A 22,697-nucleotide genomic window follows, 5' to 3' on the forward strand; every position below is an offset into this window, starting at 1 on the left:
GAACAAGGCTGTGAAATGCCATAATTATCCAGGCTGCCTCTCTTGGCTGGAGAGCCAGATCGCACACCCTGTGCGCAGAATACTTTTATTTATAGGCAGAGCAGCTGAACGCTCCAGCCCCGGTGTCACCGCTCTCTCTGGAGAATGACTTCAAACGCCTCTATGTGCATCTGTAAGTGTGTGTTATATTCCATATGTACTACACATTGTGCATAAGTGTGTGTTGTTTTTATTTTATTATCTTTTCGTGTGTTTCATGTGTCGATGTGTCCTTGTGAGGGGCTGAGAGAGAGAGAGAGAGAGAGAGAGAGAGAGAGAGAGAGAGAGAGAGAGAGAGAGAAAGCAAAAATAAAATTGGAGAAGAAATGACCGTTTTATTCCAACCTCTGTTATGCAGTTTTATGCGCTGACCTTTGACTGGATCACGATGTCTGTCTCTGCTTCTGGAATGATATCCTCTGCACTCAAATGGAAGATTTAGATCAGAAGACAGCCTTATTTTCATATCGTTGGCATTGATAACAAGTCAGAGCAACATTTCTTGGCAAAGTGGATGGACAGCTTTGCCAGCAGGAGTGTGTCCTTTTTCCATTCTGTTCATAGCTTATTACGCTGCTGCATTCAAGCTACTATGTTTTTCAACTTTTCCCTACCCCGTTATATCTAATCATTTCCAAAGATGCTAATTTCTTTGTTAATATAACATATATGCCCATTTTGATCCATGTTCAAATTATGACAAATTATGTGACAAGCTTTGTCACATAATACAGCATAAACATTGTTGTCATGTGCCCCCACCCTTTGTACAGCTGCTGGTGAAGGTGACCCACGTTCCAGACCTTTCTGTAGGCATCACCTGCTCCTTTGGCAACCTAACGGAGGTGGAGGGGCAGGTCAATGGCAATCAGATACTCTGTGTGTCTCCTGCCGCCAAGGATGTCCCCCTCATCCCCACAGACCAAGGTAGATGTCACAAACAAACACACAAACACTATTATTCGTTGAACACAAACTGATAAATGGTTTGCTTTCAAAAAAAAAAAGTGATTTTGCTATGTAGTCCACAGTACACTGATCTGATCATGGCCTTTACAAGTCTAAACACAACCTTTGTAGGATTCCCTGTGGTCGCTCTCTTTCTGCTATTTATGCTGCACTAAGCTGACTGTTCATCTGCACAGACACACACTCTGAAACATCTTTATTGATTCAACACTCCAGGTTTAAGCAGGTACCGTCTACGTAACAAGCTCCCACTGATCCAGGATCAGTTGTCTGTCCATGAAGTGTGCTACACACAAGGCCAGGCCCCATTAGAGCTGATGGAGGATCAGACTGAGGTCCCCTGGCCTGTGGCTGAGCTGCAGCTCACTACATTACCGCCCTCAGACAGGGCTAATAGGCACTGGTCAAACAGGCAGGTTCACCGATGGTTCGGTTAAAGCGATGACAAGTTGATGTGGTAGATTAGTGTCTCAGCATAGTCGAGGCACAGGGAGCCACTCTGCTGTTTGTTTCTGAGTGATACCTGAAGAAGAAAAAACATATTATAAATGATGTTATTATTTATCGTAGTAATGAAAAATATAGTAGCAAAGGGCAAAACATCCAATCGGCCATTTTTTACCTCATCGCACAAAATGTAGAGTAGACCATATTTATAATTGAGTAGAACATATTTAAACACTGCCTAAGATGACTTTTAGGCTCTGGAGTAAAGATATGCAAGTCACGTCTAATATACTATTCATAGAAATCTCATGACCTTTCAAGCATCCTTCCAGCATATTTCCATGGATATACCACAGTGGATCTGGCATTTATTTATTAGCAAACATATATATCATTATGAATCCTAACACCTGTTGTTTGATGACAAATACCTGTTGTTTACAAGCCAAGATGGCTGCAGGGTGACAAAACCAAACACCCTGAATAATATATTATGTGCCGTGTGAGGAAACCACTGTGTGTTTTGGGGGTCTGGTAATCCTCCTCCCTGTGAGTAAATGACAGCCCTGTTTGCCCAGAGCTCCCATGGGGAGTGGTGCATCAGGAACTAATATGAATGTTCTCCCCTAGGTAAATGTCATTCAATCCCCCCCGTAAGCCCTTCCTCCCATCCATCTAGCTATCCATCCATCCATCCATCCTTCCTCTCCACCCCCTCCCTGCTCCCCTTTGACCACTTTCCTCCTTCCTCCCTCCTCTTTCGTTGCCTCTCCCAGCTGTTTATACCTCAATTTTTTTTTTTTTACTCCACATCCATTCCCCTGGGGCCACTTCATCCTGACCTCTCCACTATCCTCCTCCATCTCCTGTCCCCTAGCAAGCCTCTCTATCTGTTGCACATCAACATCGATTGTGCAGTGGTGATGACCTGCGGAGAGGAGAGGAGAGGAGAGGAGAGGAGAGGAGAGGAGAGGAGAGGAGAGGAGAGGAGAGGAGAGGAGAGGAGGAAATTATATTAAAAGTGGAGAAGATAAAATAGAGAGGAGAAATTAAAACAGAAGTAAAGTAGCAAAAGGAGATCTTAGGACACGACTGTGAGGACTGATGCTGAGCCTGAAAATAAAATGGAGAAAATAGCTGGCACTCTTCTCCACCAAGGAAAAATAAATCCTACAGGAGGTTTTGTGTGGACAGGAACTTTGTACCATTTTGTTTGCCAGATCCTGTGAGACAACGTGCAGTGGTAGAAGTCAGCTATGAGCCTAGCCTGCCTGCTAAACAGGCTTGTGTGAAACAGAGCCTGATTCCCAACAGGTGCTGTGGAGAGAACGGGGCACGCAGGGTCATTCAAGCCTCCTACACACTGAATGTCATCTGAAATTCAGGCTGCTCTACACACATACAAACACATACACACACTCACATTTATGGAGTCTGTATTCTCATGGGGAGAGATAAGAGGCTGTTTTTACAGAGAACAGAAGCATAGCCAGAACTCTGTTCAGCAAAATGTAGGAATATAAAACATGATCAGATTAAATAGCTCTGTGTGTGATTACAGTTTTATCTACATATATATTCACACCAGTGTTTCTTTTAAATTATCATGCCTATATTCAACACTATGCAAGAAATGGTACCTTTCTAGCTATCTTTTGTACATTTTGTACATTTGTATGCCAACATCACCAGCACATAACAAACTAATCAGCACAAGATTTAATGATTTCTGCTGTTCACAACCATGCAAAATCATGTAGAGCTGAAAGGAATGCACTGTAATAATGCATGACAATGCAATAACTGTTCATCTCTTGTCTCCTCCCTTTCAGATTGGTCAGGCGTTGAGTTGAGGCTCAATTCTAAGGAGACTGGTCAGATGCTTATCAGCACAGAGGTCAAGTTTTACAACTGCAGCGTCCACCAACTGTGAGTATCTCTCTCAGAGCCCATTCATTCTCTTCTCATTTACAAAAACAATGCCTCAGACTTGCTGCCCAAAACCACTGGATCAATGTTCTGGGAATTAGTTACAATTTGTCCTCAACCTTAGCCGTCCCCAGTCCCCTAAAAATATCCCCTCTAAAGACTAATGTAATCTGATCGCTGGCTGCTCCCTGAACACCTCAACAGGAAGTTTCTGTGCTCTTTCGCTAATGAAGCCTTCTTATCAGACACGCTGCAATACAAAACATGCAGCTTTCTGCCTAGCAGGTCTTTAGTAAGGATTTCATGCCTGTTTTCATGCCGTGTGTATCCCTGATTGAATGATGTTGAATTGAATCCCTGGATTGGAGATCTCGGAGTGTCGGCGGTGCCTCTGCAATTGCCAGTTTCATTCCAGTGTGGCAGATTCTGTTTGTGCTAGATCCAAAGGCCTTGCTGACTTGGGAATATCACTAAATGGAGAGCGGGAGACTGAGGATATCACAGAAGTGATGCTAGCAGGGATGCAGGAGTTGTAGCATGTCATATTACCCTTTTACTATCCCCTCAATATTAAAACAAACTGCTGTAGCCATTGTCTCCTTTGCTGGAATATTGCAGGCAGCGTTATTCTGCGTCCTTCTCTCTCCGCATCGCTCTCTCACACAGATGCGCACATTCACACACACAGTGCCCTATAGCTTCATATGGCTGTCTGCTGTCTGAGGAGAACCCTGTCTGAGTAGCACAGAAAGCAATTACCAGCTCTCACATCAGCTCAGTTAATCGGCAACGACAAACATACTTACACACACAGCCACACACACACTCCAGCACACAAAAAACGATGCATACACTTGAAAAGGGCTTACGCTCTCCCTCGCACACTCTGATGCCAACTCGTGCTCTGTCTTTCTCTCCCTCGCACACACATACTGTACAATCTATTTGCCAGAAGGTGAATCAGCCCTATTCTACTGAATTGGTGTGCTTGTCAGAGATTCCTCCACTGCTTTTGCACTGATGAATATTTCACAATAAGCAAGTATGCATAACTCACCCTTATTTCAAAAGAGAGGGGAGAAAAGAAAGAAAGAGAGAGAGCTAAGTGCAACCACAACGCACTCTCTGAATACACATACACATACATGTAGTAAATGCCATCGCAATCAATTAAAAGCGCATTGTGTGCTGTCTTTGCGATGGCAACATACAGAGGGTGTCATGCTCTGTAGCCTCAGGCTGTCACTTCTTCTTGTTTTCCTGTCTGCTCTTGCGCTTGCTCATCTCTCCATTCATTCACCCATGTAACCAGTGCACAATGCTTCAAAGTACATTTACTGAACTGCTCTACTGAAGTAGAAATCTGACTAGTAATTTCTCTCTAGTAATAATTAAGTGTGATCGCAGGACTTTTACTTGTAATAGAATATTATATTACCGTGTTCCTTTAGGATCTGATTACCACTGGCAGCACAGTAGGTACCGCAGAAAGACACATACATATGAAAAGTCACGCTTACATACTTTACATGCAAAAATGCTCACACACAAACACACACCTAACAGCTGGTTATTACAGCGACACTCCAACAATGCAGGGCTAATGGTAATTGCAGGATCAAGCTGTGCCAATGTCTTATTTGTCCTCATTACTCAACGTTCCTCCAGTCTCTCGCTCCCTGTCTCTCTTTCTCCATCTGATTCTGGTTATGAGGGCTAATATGCAGCCCACCATTCACACATGACATGCAGTATTAATATATGGCAGTAGAAAATATATGCAGGGAGAACTTGGCCCAGCAGCTATTAGGGACCGTGCCAACCACAAGGGCACAACAACAGCAGGTGCCCACTTGGGATCTGAACTCATTTCCTCTGTGGCACTTCCCCCACTTTGGCAAACTCGCTGCCTCTCCTTGACTGCGCTGCTTTTTCCTGACTCTCCCCCTCCGTGTGTGTGTGTGTGTGTGTGTGTGTGCATATGTGTGTGTGTGTGTGTGTCCACGCAGGTGTCTGTCATGTGTAAACAGTGCCTTCCGCTGCCACTGGTGCAAGTACCGCAACTTATGTACCCATGACCCCTCCAGCTGTTCCTTCCAGGAGGGACGAGTCAACGCCTCCGAGGTTGGTGGAACACACACATGCACAAACGCATACATGCCTATAAGCAAGCTTGGTAGCACAACTTTTCCTGTCCTCTCTCTCTCTCTCTCTCTCTCTCTCTCTCTCTCTCTCTCTCTCTCTCTCTCTCTCTCTCTCTCTCTGTTTCCTTCTGCCTGCATCCAGCTTTGTGTTCCAGCACTGTGTCAGCCTCGGGGCATGTCTTCAGAAAGACAGCCATCTAAGCTCCTCTATTTCCAAATTGGCATTTCTCTCTCAGAGTTCTTGTTCTCTGCAGTAGCAATTAACACTCCATTATCTCTGGAGTTATTGAGCTTAGCGTGTCTTAACAATGACACAGGATCGCTCTGACCCAGAGAATCATGTGCAGTAGATGCAAACTGCTTGAAATATTTGTGTATGTCGGTTTCCACGTGGCTCTGCCTATGCACACAGGCAATATTTGTTTCCCTAAACTTATTTGCTAGTACTGAACATCAAAGTGTGTTAAATGCTCCTTTGGGTCTAAAGCTACAGTATGGATATGCTGGTAACACCAAAGCGGACGTAGTCATTCAGTTCATCCATATTTGGAACTCGCACATTAATTAGATCAGTTTGATAAATAAATAACAGCCTCCCTCTGTCTATAAGCACTGATAGCAGCTGCTTTAGTAGGTTTATCCTGCGAGATAAAGCTGTGATCAGATCACTATATAATATAAAATCAGGTTTATTTATGGATATGAAAGGCTGAAGGCCACCAAGACCGAAGCCTCAGCGTGTGATGCTGCTGTGATAGCTTTCATCATGCAAATATTGCTCTCACATTATAGTTCTAGCAGCTGCTGCCTCAAACTGTAAACCTCTGAGCACTCATTGAATCATTCTCTTCGCATATTTCCACTCTTGATAACCAGTTCTTCAGCACTCAGAGCTTTCCAAGGTCATAGGAGTCACTTTCAAAATTCTAACTGTAGCTGCACTAATCATACTGCAATGCTTGCCTCTTCCCATCCTTCCTGTTCATCACTCTCAACTGTGCTGCCTCTCGCAAGCGGCCCAAACACCATTTTTGTTTTTCTATTTTGTTGGCGCTGACGTGCGCACACTACCCTGTGCCTGTTTCCCTCAGGACTGTCCCCAGCTAGTGCGCTCTGAGGAGATTCTAATCCCAGCGGGCGAGGTGAAGCCTATCACCCTGAAGGCCAGAAATCTGCCGCAGCCCCAGTCTGGCCAGCGAGGCTACGAGTGTGTCCTGCACATCCAGGGGGTCAACCACCGAGTCACCGCCCTCCGCTTCAACAGCTCCAGCGTGCAGTGCCAGAACAGCTCGGTAGGTTGGGTGGCGCTAGCCCAGAGTGTGCCAGATTAGGTGTAATAGGTAATGCATTATTTGTGCGTGTGTGATTTTTGTAATTTATCATGTATTTGACAAATTACACATTAAGTATATAGAAATCAGAAACTGTACAATGGTAATTATATAGGTTGAGCCATTGCACATTGCCACAGTGTGGGTGTTTGTGTACGCATGTGTGTCATGGAGTCAGTGAGGACACAGTAGGTGCAGCCTAGGTTATTACACTGGTGAAGACTGCAGCACGGCTCTGTCCTCCAGTCAAGCAGACCCTGACTTCCACAGTATATTCCCAGAGGAACCGAAGACATTTTACCCTCCTCTCCAGCTTTTCTTCTCTCACTCACACACACACACACACACACACAGACAAATGCACACACTTGCACGGTGAAAGCCAGGCTGGAATTAAGGGCAGAGGAGGCAGTTAAGGACAGCATCTCTAAAGGCCAGAGGGGAAGCTGAAGCTTCTGCTCCGCTGTCCCATTTCTTGTGGCTTCTCACTTTGTCAGCTCTCTGATGAGGAGATGATGTAACTTCAGGGTAACATTGGAAGGACATAGTACTGCATCTACAAGGAATCATGGGAATTCAAATTCCCAAACCTCCCATTGAAACCCTTCTCTCTTTCTGTCTGTTCTACCCTCACTCCCCATCTCTCTATCTCCTTCACCCTGTTCTGTTTCTCACCATCCTTGGCCTCTAGTATCTGTATGAGGGAATGAAAATCAGTGAGCTGCCTGTGGATTTCTCGGTGGTGTGGAACGGAAACTTCATAATTGATAACCCGGAGAATATCCAAGGTAAGAACATGAGATGCTGCTGTCAACGTGTGGCAAACAGGATAAAGATGGACAAATCTAACACTCTCCAACATTTTGCTTATCTCTCTCTGGGTTTACTGTGGGTATGGACATATACATACGGTATGTTAATCACAGGTGTATCTTAAAATATGGGTTATTGGAGATAAAAAAAGAAGCAAGCCTGTGGAGGTGTTTCACTCACAGCTAACCTGCTGGCTGTTTGCCTTAAATACAAAATACTCTCCAGATATTTTGCAGGTTTCTCAGTTGTTGTGTGTTCATAGTATATCCCCACTGCTTCCCGTGTCCCACAGTGCACCTGTACAAGTGTGCAGCCCAGAGGGACAGCTGCGGCATGTGTCTGAAGGCAGAGAGGAAGTTCCAGTGTGGCTGGTGCAGCGGAGAGGGAAAGTGCACCCTGCGGCACCACTGCCCTCCCATCAATCCTTACACCACCCGCTGGTTGAACCTGTCCACTAAGAATGTTAAGTGCACCAACCCACGCATCACTGAGGTCAGTACCCATAATCCTCTGCCTGTCCATCTTGCCTGCCCACACACATCCAGCTCCAATCAATGTGCAGTTATCAGCTACTGCAATGCTGCATCTGGGCCTTGTTCTACTTAGAGGATGATGAGGAACTCAGCAGATACTAACTACACTCAAAGTTAAAGTTACCAGCTTGTAGCAGCTTGATAAGGCATTATCATTGGTGATGCTATTACAAAGTTTAAGAGTTTGAGTTCACTACAGGACATCATAAGCACTAAAGCGCAGTAAACCCAGATTATAAAGTCCTGTCTTGGCATGCTTAATTTCTTGAAAGAGTTATAACACTAATACTAACACCAGAGTCCTTAAGAGACTGGTAGGGCTCCTGACAATGAAGTGTCATTGTGAGGTACTGCATGAGAAGCTCTGTTTTCCTCTGGACCCAAGAAGAATGAAAATGAGACACAAAGAAGCTCCACGGAGTGCTGGGGGCCACCTTATGTCTACAGACATGTAAATGTTCAGACTTTTTCTGTTGGCATGTCTTTCTCTAATTGAGAGAGAAGTTGTTGGCTGTTTTTTCTTAAGAGCACCACAGTATTGTATGTGAAGATGTAACTGAATGTGTACTCGCTGGTATACATTCATGTGAGAGTTTTTCTTACCTTCAGGGATTTTCCAAGGGCAAGGACCCATACATACACAGACACAACACACACACACACACACACACAGTGAATCAGAGATATTCAGTTTTAAAGGCCTCAAAGGTCTCTTTGACATGTGCCTTCGCTTTGTGCAGTATGCACCGATGCCTGCTCATAGGTTTTGATATCTTTTTGTCTTTTCACAAGGTTATTCCAGCTCTTTGAAAGTAACGTTGACACTGACAAATGTTATAAAGGGAACCATATAAAAGAAAAACACTCAAATAAAAGAAATATAACCTCTTTGAATAATTAAGTAGTTATTCCAGTTATAGCTAACTAACAGTTACAGGTATTACAGTTATATCTATATTAATAGAAATAACAAGGAGGTGTATGTGTGGTTCTCCTTTGTTTTATCTCCCACTCTCTGAGCGTTCTCAGACTTTGCAACATCCCAGCCCAATGGCCGGATGTCCTCCACCTCTGCAACACCATGGTTGTGACCTGGAAGTGCTTATTTGTTTTCCTTTTGCTTGCTCAGGCCACACTCTCATCCCGCCTGGTGCGTTTGCTGTCACGGGGGAGTCAGACCGGGAGGACATACTATTTAATTAGGCTTGGTAACGCACCAGTGCATTGTGGTTAACCTACCAGACCCCTCTACCTCCACATTGATTCATTTGGCTTCTCTTTCCTCCACCGCATACTCACATCCAACTCCAGCCAATTAAAAAGTGAAGTTAACGACTTGGTTAATTGATTTGCTATACTGTATGCAGATAAGGCAGAAAAAGAGAGGCAGGATGAAGGAGGCGGCCATCCCTACTTCTTTTTAATTCTTCATCTCCATCCCTCTCCCTATCTGTTACTGTCTGTCTGTCTTTGTGTATCACTATCTCTGACTCATCTTGGTGAATTAAATTATGCTCTTGTGTAACTCCATTATGCTTTCAGTTTGTCATTCTATATGGCACATGCTCATTGCCATCCAGCGGGGCGTATGTCATTCCCCTCTGTGTTTTCATTACTGTTATGATCACAGTATGCGATTACCAAGACCACCACTTGCTCAGACCTTCATCTGTCACTCTACAGGGACTAAGGGACAAAAAAATGGGAGATGCTCAGCAAAAGGCTTAACATTGCAAGAAGGGTGTGTAGGTGCTGTTGTTTTTTCATTAGTTAATTGTAAAAACTGGCGAAATAATTTAAAATGCTCATTGTTTATCTGTGAGGCAGGTGCTTTGGCACACTTGAAAGTATGAAATGAACAGCACGAAGAAAAGTATACTTACTGTATACTTAAAAATAAATATTGGAAATATTGGATCCATCTGTTGTCCAATTGTCCAACGGTGTATTGATCATGACTCCTATCCTGTTTCAGCTAACAAGATATCACCTCAAGATATTTCCAGAAGAGCTACAACAATATTTCATGGCAAATATCTAAAGGGAACATCAGGTTTATGTGTCAGACTCACAGTAAGGGCATACAGACCTGCTCACGGTCAACAGGCCGAAACCCATTAAATATGGAAGGCAAATACACACCAATTTGTCCACATTCCACAGCTGCTTATATTCAGTGGTAGAGATGTCAGCTTGAGTAGGAAAAAAACGTATTACCGAAGCTCTTTCCAACTTCATACAGTGAGTAAGCCAAAGATCGATGCAGCGAGTTAAATGTTGCAGGGGAGCTGTCAAAAGGCATTCTGCCTAAAAAGTTGTTCTCACACAAATATAGTAAAATGATTATAAATAATTCCTTCCAAAGAGTCAGAGTTAATGGGTGAATCTTTTCCTCAAGATCTGGAGATGGATAATGTTGAAATTGTGAATGAGAGCAAGAGGATTATGGAGGGTTTGATTGGAGTGAGACGAGGCAACGGAGAGAACAAAAGATGGAGCAGAGGAGCTGAACCACGAAAAGGTGGGAAGAATGAAGGATGGGGGGGGGGGGGGGGTAGAGAAGAGGGAAATGGAGCCCCTGCGGCCTTTCTGAACTCAGGTCTGTTTACAGCTGTAGGTGGCAAAACTAACTCTGCTTTAATTTAGATGATTCACATGAGCACGTACTTCAGACACACTCAGACACACCAACATTTCTCCTCTTCATTGCCGGTGATGTCGGCGTTCGTTTGTGCCGCGCCCTACCCCCTTCGTCTTTCTGTGATTACAGTTTCTTTAAGAAGCAGACATCCCCCTGGTGGGCTGAATTTATTAATAAATTTGGTTTTGATTGTATGCACCAAAGCCCCCATCATGAGCTGATTTGTATACATACTAGCACATTAGTAGATGTGCCTACCACAAGATAGGCCTTTTGAATAATTAATGTTTCTATTAAGTGCCATGGTGCCTCCCACCATGGGCCATTAATATTGAAGAGATGTAAGCCCCTGCTAACAGCAGAGGGAGCGACATCAAATGAAGCTGGGAGCTGGATGGGCATATGAAAGATGTCTCCTCAATAGGCTTTGGCCATGGCTTTGTATGAGTTTACAGTATAGCAAAGAGGCTTCCCTGCCTCCCAGTGACAGTGAATATAAACATCTAGCTGGTGCCTTAGGATAGAAAAACTGTAGGACTCCTCTCTTCCTTTCTCCCTCACACAGTGTATGCAAGCTTATTGTTGATATTTTGAACCCCACTGGGATGGTGGGCCTGTCAGTCGGTATCATTGTACAACTGCACTCCCCTCACTGCTGTAACCATGAGAGAGCTGCTCTATTGTACGTGTGTTTCCCTTCATTAAACCAGCCAATGGAAGGAAAAACAAAATACTGCACAGTAAAGTGAGTCTTTAGCCAGACAGCCATGAATTTGATGCCAACACACTCCTTACCTTGCAATAAGTGGCTTGTTTGAACACACGGCGTCGGTGTACTCACTGAAGAAAACTCAGCCATCCACAAATGTATCGCTTATGCCACCATTTCGTCTCCTGTTTTCTCCTCTTCATCCACCAAAAAGTCCTTTTCATCATGACTCGTATCTCTCGCCTGACTACAAGACATTTAAGACCCCATAAAGTATTTAGGATGTAGTTTGTTCGAGAACAAGAGATCAGTGGGGTTTTATCAAGCCCATTAAATGCTACTCACAATTAAATGTGACATGCTCGAATTAGTCTGAGCAGAGTCCAAAGACAAAGAGATTAGCTGCGAGTGCCTAAATTGTATCAAGGGCTATTTAATTTCAAAAGCAAAATATCCAGCTATGGCCAGAATGGAAATGCATCTGCTGTCGTGTAGTGTAATTCTGGGAGAATCTCCTTAGAGCTTAAAGGAGATAAAACCCTGTTGTAACAAATGTGTGTATGTAAGGTTGATGATAGAGAATATAAAGTAAAAATGCTGCCGTTGTATATTTTAACAGTATATGGGGTGATTAAACATTATTAGCTCTGAATTGTCTTGGAGAATGTCATTCAGCTCGGTCAGCTGCTGTAGTTACAGTGACATGCTAGGCTTGCATACCCTGAAGGCAGCCGGGGCGGTGTATTGCTCTGTGCTGTATGTATTGAGTTTAGCCATGGCTGCATCAGCACAACTTTCCCCTCCATTACTTCAGATGAATAAGTCAACACCACACTGACAGACATCCCCAGGCTGTTCACATTGAGGGCCATTTCGCTCTGTCTTCGTAGTTTTTCTTTTGCTCAATCTAGCAGGTCATCTTCCCAAAAGAGACCCTTTCTTTTGTTTGGATTCGAATACATCTCTTCTGAATTTAGGCCATCTCTCCCCTCTTTAGTCCTTCTATGGCTGTTGCCAAATCCTGCAGAATGTCTAAGGAAATGGTGGTGGTAAGTAGCCAATACTCTAATGCCTTGAGCTGGAGAAATAGATTATGCTACAGAAAGCACAAGAGCGGGAGCCGGGAGTGTGGTGTGCAAGCTGGCTGTTTGTTGGGAATTACCCTCTATTGACAGTGTGACAATGCCAGGCAGGGCAGCAGCAGTGCTCCCTAAAAGGATTACACAGGGAGCATGGCATGGCAGCACTGGGTGGGAACAGGGGGAGTAAGGGCGGCAGGGTGCGCATGCATGTCCAATGAAGCTTCCTCTCTTCCCTCACAAAGTCTGTATGTTAAGACAAACAAGCGAGCTGGTGGAGGAGGAGGATGTGTCACCTAGCCTGAGGGAGACGAGATGATGAAAGACAGAAAGCAAAAGGAGGAAAAGAGATGCACAGAAGAGGATGTTGCAGTGAAATATAAAGACAAACTCCGTCCCTCTAGGGATTATCTACAGTGCAGGACTGCAGTGTGTTCCGTCCGGTCTGCAAAAGTCATTAGATTGTGGTTTACCGGCAGTCCAACTCTACTCTCAAGTACAAGTAGGGTCCTTTATAGATTTAGTTCAGTTGTTTTTGGAAGATACACAGACATAGACAAAGAGCAGCACTTCTCTCACGCCTCCCTGCCTGGAGACATCAGTGGCCTGAGCCTTTGAAGTGGTGGTTTCTCTATGATCCTCTGATGAATCAAGGCTCTATCTGCCAATGGGGAGCTCAGTCAAATGGGTTTCATGCACGGATTAGACCATCTTCCTGTGCTTGGTCCACCGTGGGAAGGGCTCCATCTCAGCCTCAAGGGTAGACGGAGGAGGCCTCCCAAGCTTTTAGCATGCCCATCTGTGATACAGCGCTGCTGTCCTGTCAGCATCCCTGCCTTACCTTGTCATCCATCATGGCTGATAGGACCGAACAGAGTGGCATCCACATTCCCTCTGCTGCTCATCCCATTTTCTCTGCTCTCTTCTTCCTTTCAGTTCCTTTCTCTTTCCTCTGCTCTCTATTTGTTTCACTCTCATAGTCTTACAGTCTTATAGTCTCCTGTTCCCTCTCTATCTTCGTCTCTCTCTTTTTCTCTCTCAGGCCCTTACATTGCTTATGTAACCATCACTAAGTCTACTCGAATAGCTGCTGCCATCGCCTGACATGGATATATTTAGCCATTATGTTTTCCCCCACTCTATACCCTGCATGCCCAAGCAGTGCTAAAAGATTCATGTATTCAGACCCCTCAGGCGGTGCAGTGACACACTTACTTTACATCCAGAGCAATTAATGTCCACTGAATCTAGATTACAATGCCGATGTCCCACAGGGAAGCCGCAATGCCCTAGTGGGTGTCGGGGGTAGGGAGGGGAGGGTGTACTTGAAGGGTCTCCATCACGTGGAGCTTTGCGGCTCAGTAAGCGGGCACAACCGACTGTTGTTTTTTTTTTTTTCCACGTCTGCTTGGATGGCCAGTAATAGCATATTGATTGTTTACATAGCGCTAGCAGCTCCACACAGCAAAGTGACAGTCACCTCCTCCCAACTGCCCTCCTCTTTCTTAGTCTCCTCGATCTCCTTTTACTTCCCCGTCCACCAAAAAGCATTGTCTACTCTCTTGGTCTTTCTTTATCTCCTTTCACTTTTTTCTCTCTCTCCCTTGCTCTCACTCTGTTTTCCTCCTCCTCCTCCTCCTCCTCCTCCTCTTCTCCTCTCTTGTTTAAAGGGCTGGATGAAGGCCAGGTCGGAGCCCCAACAGGGCTCTGCAGCACAGAAGGCAGAGTGCCACCCTGTGCCAAGGTCATGCTGGGCAGCCATATTGTATTTTATGAGTAGGTGGTCTGCACAAAGCATTAATATGGCTCCTTGTTAGATTTATCATCCATGGCAACAGCAGTAGTTTCTGAGCAGGCGTCCATCCAGAATGTTAATAATCCATCCCATTTTCTTTATTGTGCAGTTTATTTTATTGGATTTGCCACTGTGTGGTTTATAGGAAGAGGATTGTAGAGGAAAATGAAGTTTGAAAGTGTGGTCTGTACGTGTGGTCGTGCGTACGGATGTGATGCCACATTTCGACAGGAAGAGCGCAAAATATTAGCCGCCGTTGTGATTAGAGCACGCTGCTGGCACAATGACTCATGGCATGTTCTGACATTCTGTGGATGCTGGAGTGGGAGTGCTCTTAATTGCTTTTACAGCCACCTGGACTGTAAGAGCATATTTACCCTTGAGCATCCATAGAAACCTGTTCCCATTTATGAATTCAAAACAGGTCAGTGACTGAAGAGAAGAACATTTTTGTTGTTGTTGTTTCATCAAAAATATTTACGAGTTTCTCCCTGACTTTGGCTGCAGGTGACCCCCGTGGCAGGACCTCCAGAGGGAGGCACGAGGGTGACCATCCATGGCACGAACCTTGGTCTGGCCTTCTCGGACATGGTGGGCAATGTGGAGGTGGCAGGGGTGAGGTGTACGCCCGTGGAGGAGGGCTATATCATCGCTGAACAGTAAGTCACACGAACAGGACGGGCACTAGCATCGTTATTTCAACACTATTGTTATTAGTCACATTTCAATGAATGCTTTCCAGGAAACAGCTTGTATTATTTGAAGACTGATTCTTCCATTAAGTTAACTGAAAGCAGATGGGAAAAGGTTTATATTGGTCACAACGCAGCATGGAACATGTTTTAATTATTATTAATTACCACAATTAGTAAACAATACAAGTGGTTTGCCAAATCTCCTGATAGGAAACTCAATACAGAGTTATAAGATAATAAATATGCATTAAATCGTTTAGTAAAACTCATAAGACTGTGTAGACTGTGATTTTGATACATTTCTGTATGTATGGGGTGTAACAGCTAACACACTCTGATCAATATATGTGGATTGTGACAGAAAGCTGCTTCCCCCACCATCTCTGCCTTAATGAAGACTGGAGCAGGTCCAGACAGTCTGGCCCTGACATTGTTGTTCCCCCCCCTGCAGCACACTAGCCCAGTTCTCCCTCTGTAGCTCATCTAGTCAACAACAATCCCTCAACAGCTGTGTGTGTTTACTTGTGTTTACCTCCCTAATTGTCCCATGCTGTGCATACATCACGCTAAAGCCTGTCCTGTTCACCCTGAACTAATGTTGCCCATACTTCGCAACTTGATCATCTCCCCCTCGGCTAGACACACGGACGTGTGTAGAGTGAGAAACTCGTTGCCTTACGGTTGTTTAACCTGCCCAGGCGATGCAGACCTCACAGACCTCAAGGCAAGGATATACACACATGCTGCTAAGATGCTTTACCCTAAATATACATTTATATCAACATATTTGGATTAGTATTTAGTTGGATTGCCTTTGGGTATTGAGCTTTGTTAGAGGAGGGAATGTAATTCTATATGAAAAAATATAATCCTATATTAATTTTTGAAGGGTGCTGCACAGTTAACACAAAAACAATTATTATGTAGCTACAATAGGATAAAGAATTGCACCATGGAAATCAATACACCATGAGGAAAAAAAAGAAAACATATTCTATACATATATATGTACACCACATATTCCTACAGCTATATTAATGGTTTGAGAGTTTTTTTTTAGGGATGACAGTCAGCCTGCATTTCTGCAAGTGTGAAATTCTCCACTGACTTGGACTCAGTTAGAGAATAGTGTTAAGTTTTCAATGTATAGCTGAGGCACTGAGGCACAGCTGACACACATACACCCATGCACACACACACACACACACACACATGCACACAGGCTATCACAGTCATGGCTCTCAGAGGAGCCTTTAACCCTAATTCTTTCCTTGGCCTACTTCTGCCCTCAGAAAGAGAACAGCTCAGCACTGCACCATTGTTGTAACTCACACACTTATAGTACTGTTACTATACATATGTCACACACATACTCACACATACATGCGCTTGCAAAATTGATTCTAACTTACTGGTTATTTTGCTGTTTTAATCCAGTTGTTTCCTTCTTATGGTGGTATTTGAAAAATATGAGGTACAGTATGTCTGTGGTTCCTTGGTCTTTACTGGGCACTTGTAATTAAAATTCACTATGTGCCACTTGGCTGTAGGGGACAATTTGTCAGTAGCGCACTGATCTGACAGCACTTTAATCCAATTGGGGACAAGTTAGAGAATTCATTTATACAGCATGTAAAAAAAAAAAAAATAGGCTGAACGAAATTAAAAAACTAACCTATGACCCCCTTAGTTGAACTTTGAATGAGTTGGAGTCTTCATGATGTTCTGAGCTGGACTATTATTCAGAGCCTTTTGGGGTCACATTTGCTCTCAGTTCATTATATCCATGTCCTTACATGTTCTTATCTGACTGTTGCTGTTTGCTCCGAGTCTTAATTCAGTCACCAGGCTTCCTATGATGGGCTGGACTGGATCGGACAAAAAAAGAGGAAAAAAAGCATACATATTTATGTGTCTTTTATGTGACGACTTCAGAGGACTGTGTGAAAGCCACTTCTGCTTTGAAGAAAAAGTCGCAACTTTTGTGTTTTTCGGCACTCCGAATGTACCGTTTTCTGAGGGGCTGATGCTCCTCTGCAGTGTTTTTGTAGTGGCTAAATTGAGTCCTCATTAGTAAGAATTCAGTTTAAAAGTAACCCTCAGGTTCCACAAAAAAGAGCAGGCCTCTTGATGGAGACCCAGGAGATACAATTGAGTGTTCAGTTTTGAAAAGCCAAACATATTTCCATAAACATGCTGCTTCACAATGGACCAGCACAGTAGACCTTTGTGTGTGGAAGTAAGTCTGTTTCTCTGAGGCCTGGTGAGAAGAAAATGTCAGTTCTGTCAGTGAGTAAATCCTCCTTTAGCCACTCTCTTCCACATAGTTCTTCTAACAAAGCTCCCAGAGTCATTTGTTGTAATTCAGATGATCAGCGCTGGAGAAGTGATACGTCTGCTCTGCTTCATCTGCTCCACTCCTGCCTGCCCCTGCCATCTGCCTCGCCACATATTCTGTCTCTCTTTCCACACTGTGATTGCTTCTTGTACTTTATTACTCCCTGGCACCACCGATCAATAGACGTCCTCGTTTTATTATGTCATTTGATCTAGTCACCTGCAGCGCTGTGTGACACCTGATCACATGGTATGATAAAGCCGTATTGATCCCGCTTGCGTGATTTACATTAGACAACTGGCACAGCACCAGCACAGTCAGGGGCCCGGTTGTTGGTGCAAAATTTACATTGCTCAGGAGGATTTAAAGACTGTCGTCGGAGGGGGGGGGGCATCCTGGTCGATGTCTGGATGTGTCCCGTAATGAAATGAGTGAGACAACAAAAGAAGATTGCATTTAGAGCGGAAGATAAATCGATATCAAGCAGAGAGGTGTTTTGATTACTTTCCCCCAACTTTAAACATATAGACAACTTCAAGTTCAAGTTTCAAGTTATTTTTTAAGAATGATTGGATTCTCTCCAGTACTAATGACATTTTACAAATAGCTGTGAGTATCTTTTGCTTCTAATAAAAGGTAAATATTTGTTATGTACAGTAATTTTAATGAGTTACTTTTTTTTTTTTTTAGGATTGTATGTGAGATGGATCCAGCGCCTGCTGACAGTAGACCTGGTCCAGTCCAGCTGTGTGTTGGAGAGTGCAGACCAGAACTGAGGGCTCGCTCCGCGCAACTCTACTCCTTTGTGGTATGGCTGCACAGTCCTCTATATCCACATCTAATGTATATTTTGTAACGGTGTTGCGCTTAGCGTAGGACAAATTGAAGAGCAGCACTGAGTGATACAAAATATACAGTTGTTTCAATTAAATGTGATTTGTATTTTCTTGCAAAGTAATTGTTTATGCGCCACAGGCAAATAATGTTTTGTGAGTTGCCATGCCTACCAACAGTGTAATTAAGCAGCTCTGTGTACCGTAAGCTTACTTGTTATTGTGGAAAATAACATTCTTCCATTAACAGCACAAGGTTTTCAAAGGGTCCTCATTAATGATCTCTGCAGCCCTCTGGTTATGGATGCTGTTTGACGTTATTGAGATAGGATCATGAAGTTACATTATCAGAGCCTAGTGTACTATGCAGTTCTGCAAATCAATGTATTCTTTACAACTCACTATCTGAGCCGTTTAATGCTAAGAATGACTCAATGGATGGAAATAGTAATATATTCTCAGAAGAGTCTTTTTTTTGGGGTATCCATGTAATTTAGCTGTGTCTCATGTATTGCTAAAATTTTAATAAAATGCAATAGCTTGTACAAAGTCTGAAATAGAAGCAGATCAAATGTGATTGGATTGTTGGGCATGTCATAAGAGAGAGGGGGAGAAAGACAGACAAATGAGCAAACAACTCGCTAAAATGGAAATCGGCGCTCAACTCGACAGGTAAACATTATCTGCTCCCCGCTCTCGCACGTTCACACACACATTTCCCCGACTCTGGCATTTGCCGTCTGCCCAGCCTGCAGCTAACAGATAATCTGCTTTTCCATTTGCGCTCTCTCACACCTTCGCAATTAGCACTCCCTTAACAATTAACAGCAGCCAGTAATTACTAATGTTGTTTTCAGAGTACCTGCCTTAGCCTGCATCCTGGAAGTCACACTACGCAGACAGTTTTGAGTTTCGTCAGTGTGATGCTCTTGGCTCTGTAGTGTATCCTCAGCTACTTTTTTCTCACTAGTGTTACAGCTGCTACTCTGGGAAGCAGTGGAATTCCTCAAAGAATACTTCATAGAGCCGAGAATTGGCGCCACTTGCAATTCCCTTGTACTGTAGGCCACCTAAGAAAGAAAAAATAAAATAAAATGTACGATCACTGAAGCGTTCTTCAATTTTCCCGACAAAGCACACTCCCTATGTGACTGTCTTTTTCAGCCAGAATACTTGAGCACTTGGCAAAGGGGCAGCGTAAATGACAGAGTATTCAATTGATTTTAAATTGTTGTTTTCTGTTTGTGCACACAGAGGTGCGTGTATGCTTGTCTGTGTACATGTGTGTGCCTGTGAATTTGTGCGCCGCTGCATGTGTGTTTCTCCTTATGACAGGATGTCTGCTTGGATATTTCTCCATCTGTCTGTGTGACGGCGGGCTAGCTGCCTGCAGCTGTAAACACTAGTTATTTTCAGACTGTCTTTAAAAAGCTTCACTCAGACACAACCCAGCGAACGTACAACATGGAGGAGGATCTCTCAGGGCCTCTAAAAGCTCCAGGTTTTATCCTCTTTTCTCCCACCAGCGCTGCACTCCACTGCCGTCGGCCTGGCAATATGAATAACTGTAATTTGCTGGGGATCTGCCATAATACATGAAGGTTTCAAGAGGCACCACTGAGATGCTGGCCTTTTTACCCCAGAAAATATCCACTTTTACTCTGCCTTTTGCTCTCTTTCTTTGTCCTTTCCTCCAGCTCCTTCCCTCTCCCTTTAATTTGCTCTCACAGTCTCCCTTAACCTCTGTTTCTCTGCATATTTCTGTTTTGTAGACACCCACAATCACAGGTCTGTCCCCGAGCAGAGGTCCAGAGTCTGGGGGCACCAAAGTAACCATAATGGGGGAAAACCTTGGCGCCGGCAGCAGTGTCAACGTTCAGTTTGGAAACCAGACATGCGAGTTCTTTGGGTGAGACTCTCCTCCTTATTCATAGCATTAAGCTGCTATTAGTGGCCCATAAAGTTTAATTTGCTAAAAAAAAAAAAAAAAGCCTGCATGATGGCTTTTGTTTAACGTTAACTATTCATGGAGAAAGGCTCTTTATTGTACTTGCACATTGAGATGAGGTGAAAACATCAAGTGCAAATGAAAGACACAACTTTGAATTTCACAGTACACAGGTCCAACATTGCAGCGCAGTGTGGATATTAGGAAATGAAACTAATCCACTCACTGTGAATGCTGACATTTGTCGTCGGCATGAAGTGATTAAAAAAGTGTTAAAACAAAAAAGTGAATATCAGCAGGAACATTTCATCGTCCAATTGTCGTTTTTTCTGTCATGCTAGCACCTTTTCTTAATATCTTTTATGCATTAAACTTTTACATTTGCATTTTGAAACAACATTTATGCCTCTGATATATACAGATAACATCACAATTCTTTGACTCAGTGGTTCTTTGACTTTTTTGAGCTGCTACATACATCACTGTCATAAAATGTTAGATATGTGGCATGCTGTGAGCAAATGAAAGAAGGAAAAAAACAAGAGCTCTTGTTCCCAAGATGATGTGGATTACTCCCATTAAATAAGCTGCTATATTTCACTGCGTTCTTGTATTTTTTTTCACTTGATATTATGGAGAAATTCCCCAGGGGAAAGCCTCTCTCTCTCTCTGTCACAAACTTATGTAAATCTTAATAAGGTTTTGATGACCTACTGCATCAAACCCTGTAATAATAGCTTCCAGAAAAACCTGGTGCTCCTATGGATCTTTCTTCTTTTTCAGTCAACCCCCCTGCCCCCCCTTCTCTCTCTATCAATTTTTTCATCTGTTCTCACTCAGCCCTGTTTTTTCTATTCTCTTGACTCTTGTCTTTCACAGTTTCCTTCCACCCTCACTCCACCCATCCCTCCTTCTCACTCCTTGCTGCTCCCACACTCCCTCCTTCTACTTTCTACCCCTGTAGGCGTCTAAGCTCTGCCACAGAAGTCTGACTGTAATGTTGTAAGGTTGAGGAGTCAAGCCAGCTTTAATGAGATATGGGGCTAATTACTGGTTTGTGTTTATCTGCTGTATTCCTTGCATGAGAGAAAGAGGAGGATGGTGGGATGGTTCTACTACGAGCTCTACTCTGCTAATGAGTTTGGACAAATTCAGGGGGTGGGCAGGTAGAACAGTGAGCCATGGAGAGGGAGGGGAAAACACAGAGACGAATGTGACAGCGGTGGAGGTGCTGTTTGTGCGTATAGACTTCTATGTGCTTTGGGTCATTAAGACTTGTGTGGCTGAATCAGAAAGAGGAGAATCAGAAGTTTTAGAAAAGTCTGAAAAATTCTCCCAAAAGCAACTGTTTATGGTGTTTTGTATTACAAATGTCTTCCATGCAGTAATTATAGCTCTGATTTATTTTCACCACGGAATGACGGGTTTAGTTGTTCTTTGCTGTGTTCTAATTAAGATAATTACAGATCAGGACAGGTAGTACAAAATGTATAATATAATCTGTTGTAGGTGGTGTTTTTCCCTCATCCAGATAGAAGCTCTATGTTACAAAAATACATTAAATGCAAGTGAGTGTGCTTTCTGCACTCACGTCTAGCTTTTCACACTGACACCTGTTACTCTGTTTGATACAGTTTTGAATAATTACTGCCATGCTTCACTTGTAGGCGGACCATGTCGGAGATACAGTGCTACTCTGCCCCCTCCCTGTCTGGGGTCGGCCCAGTCCAGATCAGTGTGAGCGTGGACCACGCCCAAATCAGGGAGAGCCTCACCTTTGAATACATAGAAGACCCCACTGTCCAGCGCATTGAACCAGACTGGAGCATTGCAAGGTAAAGTCACGACATCTGTCTCGAAGGATGTGTGTTGCACCATATACACTCTACAGACTGTAAGTTGTTATTTGTTATTCACATCCTCATCAGTCAATCATGGGCTTCAGTCACTCAGACTGAGGATTTCCTCCCATCCAGAGCTTTATATCCAGCCAGTCCAGGCCAGTAGCAATAAGCAGACATGAGTCAATATTGCACTTTCAATTACTGTTCAGTTCTCTTCCAATTAGTCTGGATCTGATAGAAGTGGCACAGCTCACAGATTGGAGAGGACGGGCACTGTTAAGATTGAGATTCTCCCATTGAATTCAGTGTTGATCCATCTGTTGAGCATCTTTGGCAGATAGATACACACGCACTGTAAACTACTAATTAAAAGGAAGAGAGGGATGGAGATGAAATGGAGGCTTTGTGGAACAATGTGCTATCAGAGGTGCGAGTCCACAGCAGATGGCTTGGGCTTAGAGACGGAGTGTAGGGAACACTGCAGCAGAAGTGTGATGGCACAGAGGGAAAAAAGGAAGGACGGAGGGAGGGAGACGGGGACAGGGAAGGGCATCAGATTGGTCATCTTTATAGATAGATAGATAGATAGATAGTATTTAGACAGAGAGAG

The 22,697-nt window shown here is 43.7% G+C and overlaps 1 protein-coding gene across 1 annotated transcript in view; it reads left to right on the forward strand.

The window, feature by feature from the left end:
• plxna2 (plexin A2) overlaps nt 1-22,697 on the forward strand; it is a 141,269-nt gene that overhangs the window by 83,382 nt on the left and 35,190 nt on the right. The window contains exons 6-15 of the mRNA XM_070838899.1: nt 813-966; nt 3,288-3,384; nt 5,394-5,508; nt 6,620-6,820; nt 7,551-7,647; nt 7,965-8,164; nt 14,937-15,088; nt 18,153-18,270; nt 20,068-20,204; nt 21,911-22,078. Coding sequence (XP_070695000.1) covers nt 813-966; nt 3,288-3,384; nt 5,394-5,508; nt 6,620-6,820; nt 7,551-7,647; nt 7,965-8,164; nt 14,937-15,088; nt 18,153-18,270; nt 20,068-20,204; nt 21,911-22,078 — 1,439 coding nt within the window. The remainder of the gene's footprint in view (nt 1-812; nt 967-3,287; nt 3,385-5,393; nt 5,509-6,619; nt 6,821-7,550; nt 7,648-7,964; nt 8,165-14,936; nt 15,089-18,152; nt 18,271-20,067; nt 20,205-21,910; nt 22,079-22,697) is intronic.

The sequence above is a fragment of the Pempheris klunzingeri genome, chromosome 11 (assembly GCF_042242105.1).
Source record: "Pempheris klunzingeri isolate RE-2024b chromosome 11, fPemKlu1.hap1, whole genome shotgun sequence".
In the NCBI taxonomy this organism is placed as follows: domain Eukaryota; kingdom Metazoa; phylum Chordata; class Actinopteri; order Acropomatiformes; family Pempheridae; genus Pempheris; species Pempheris klunzingeri.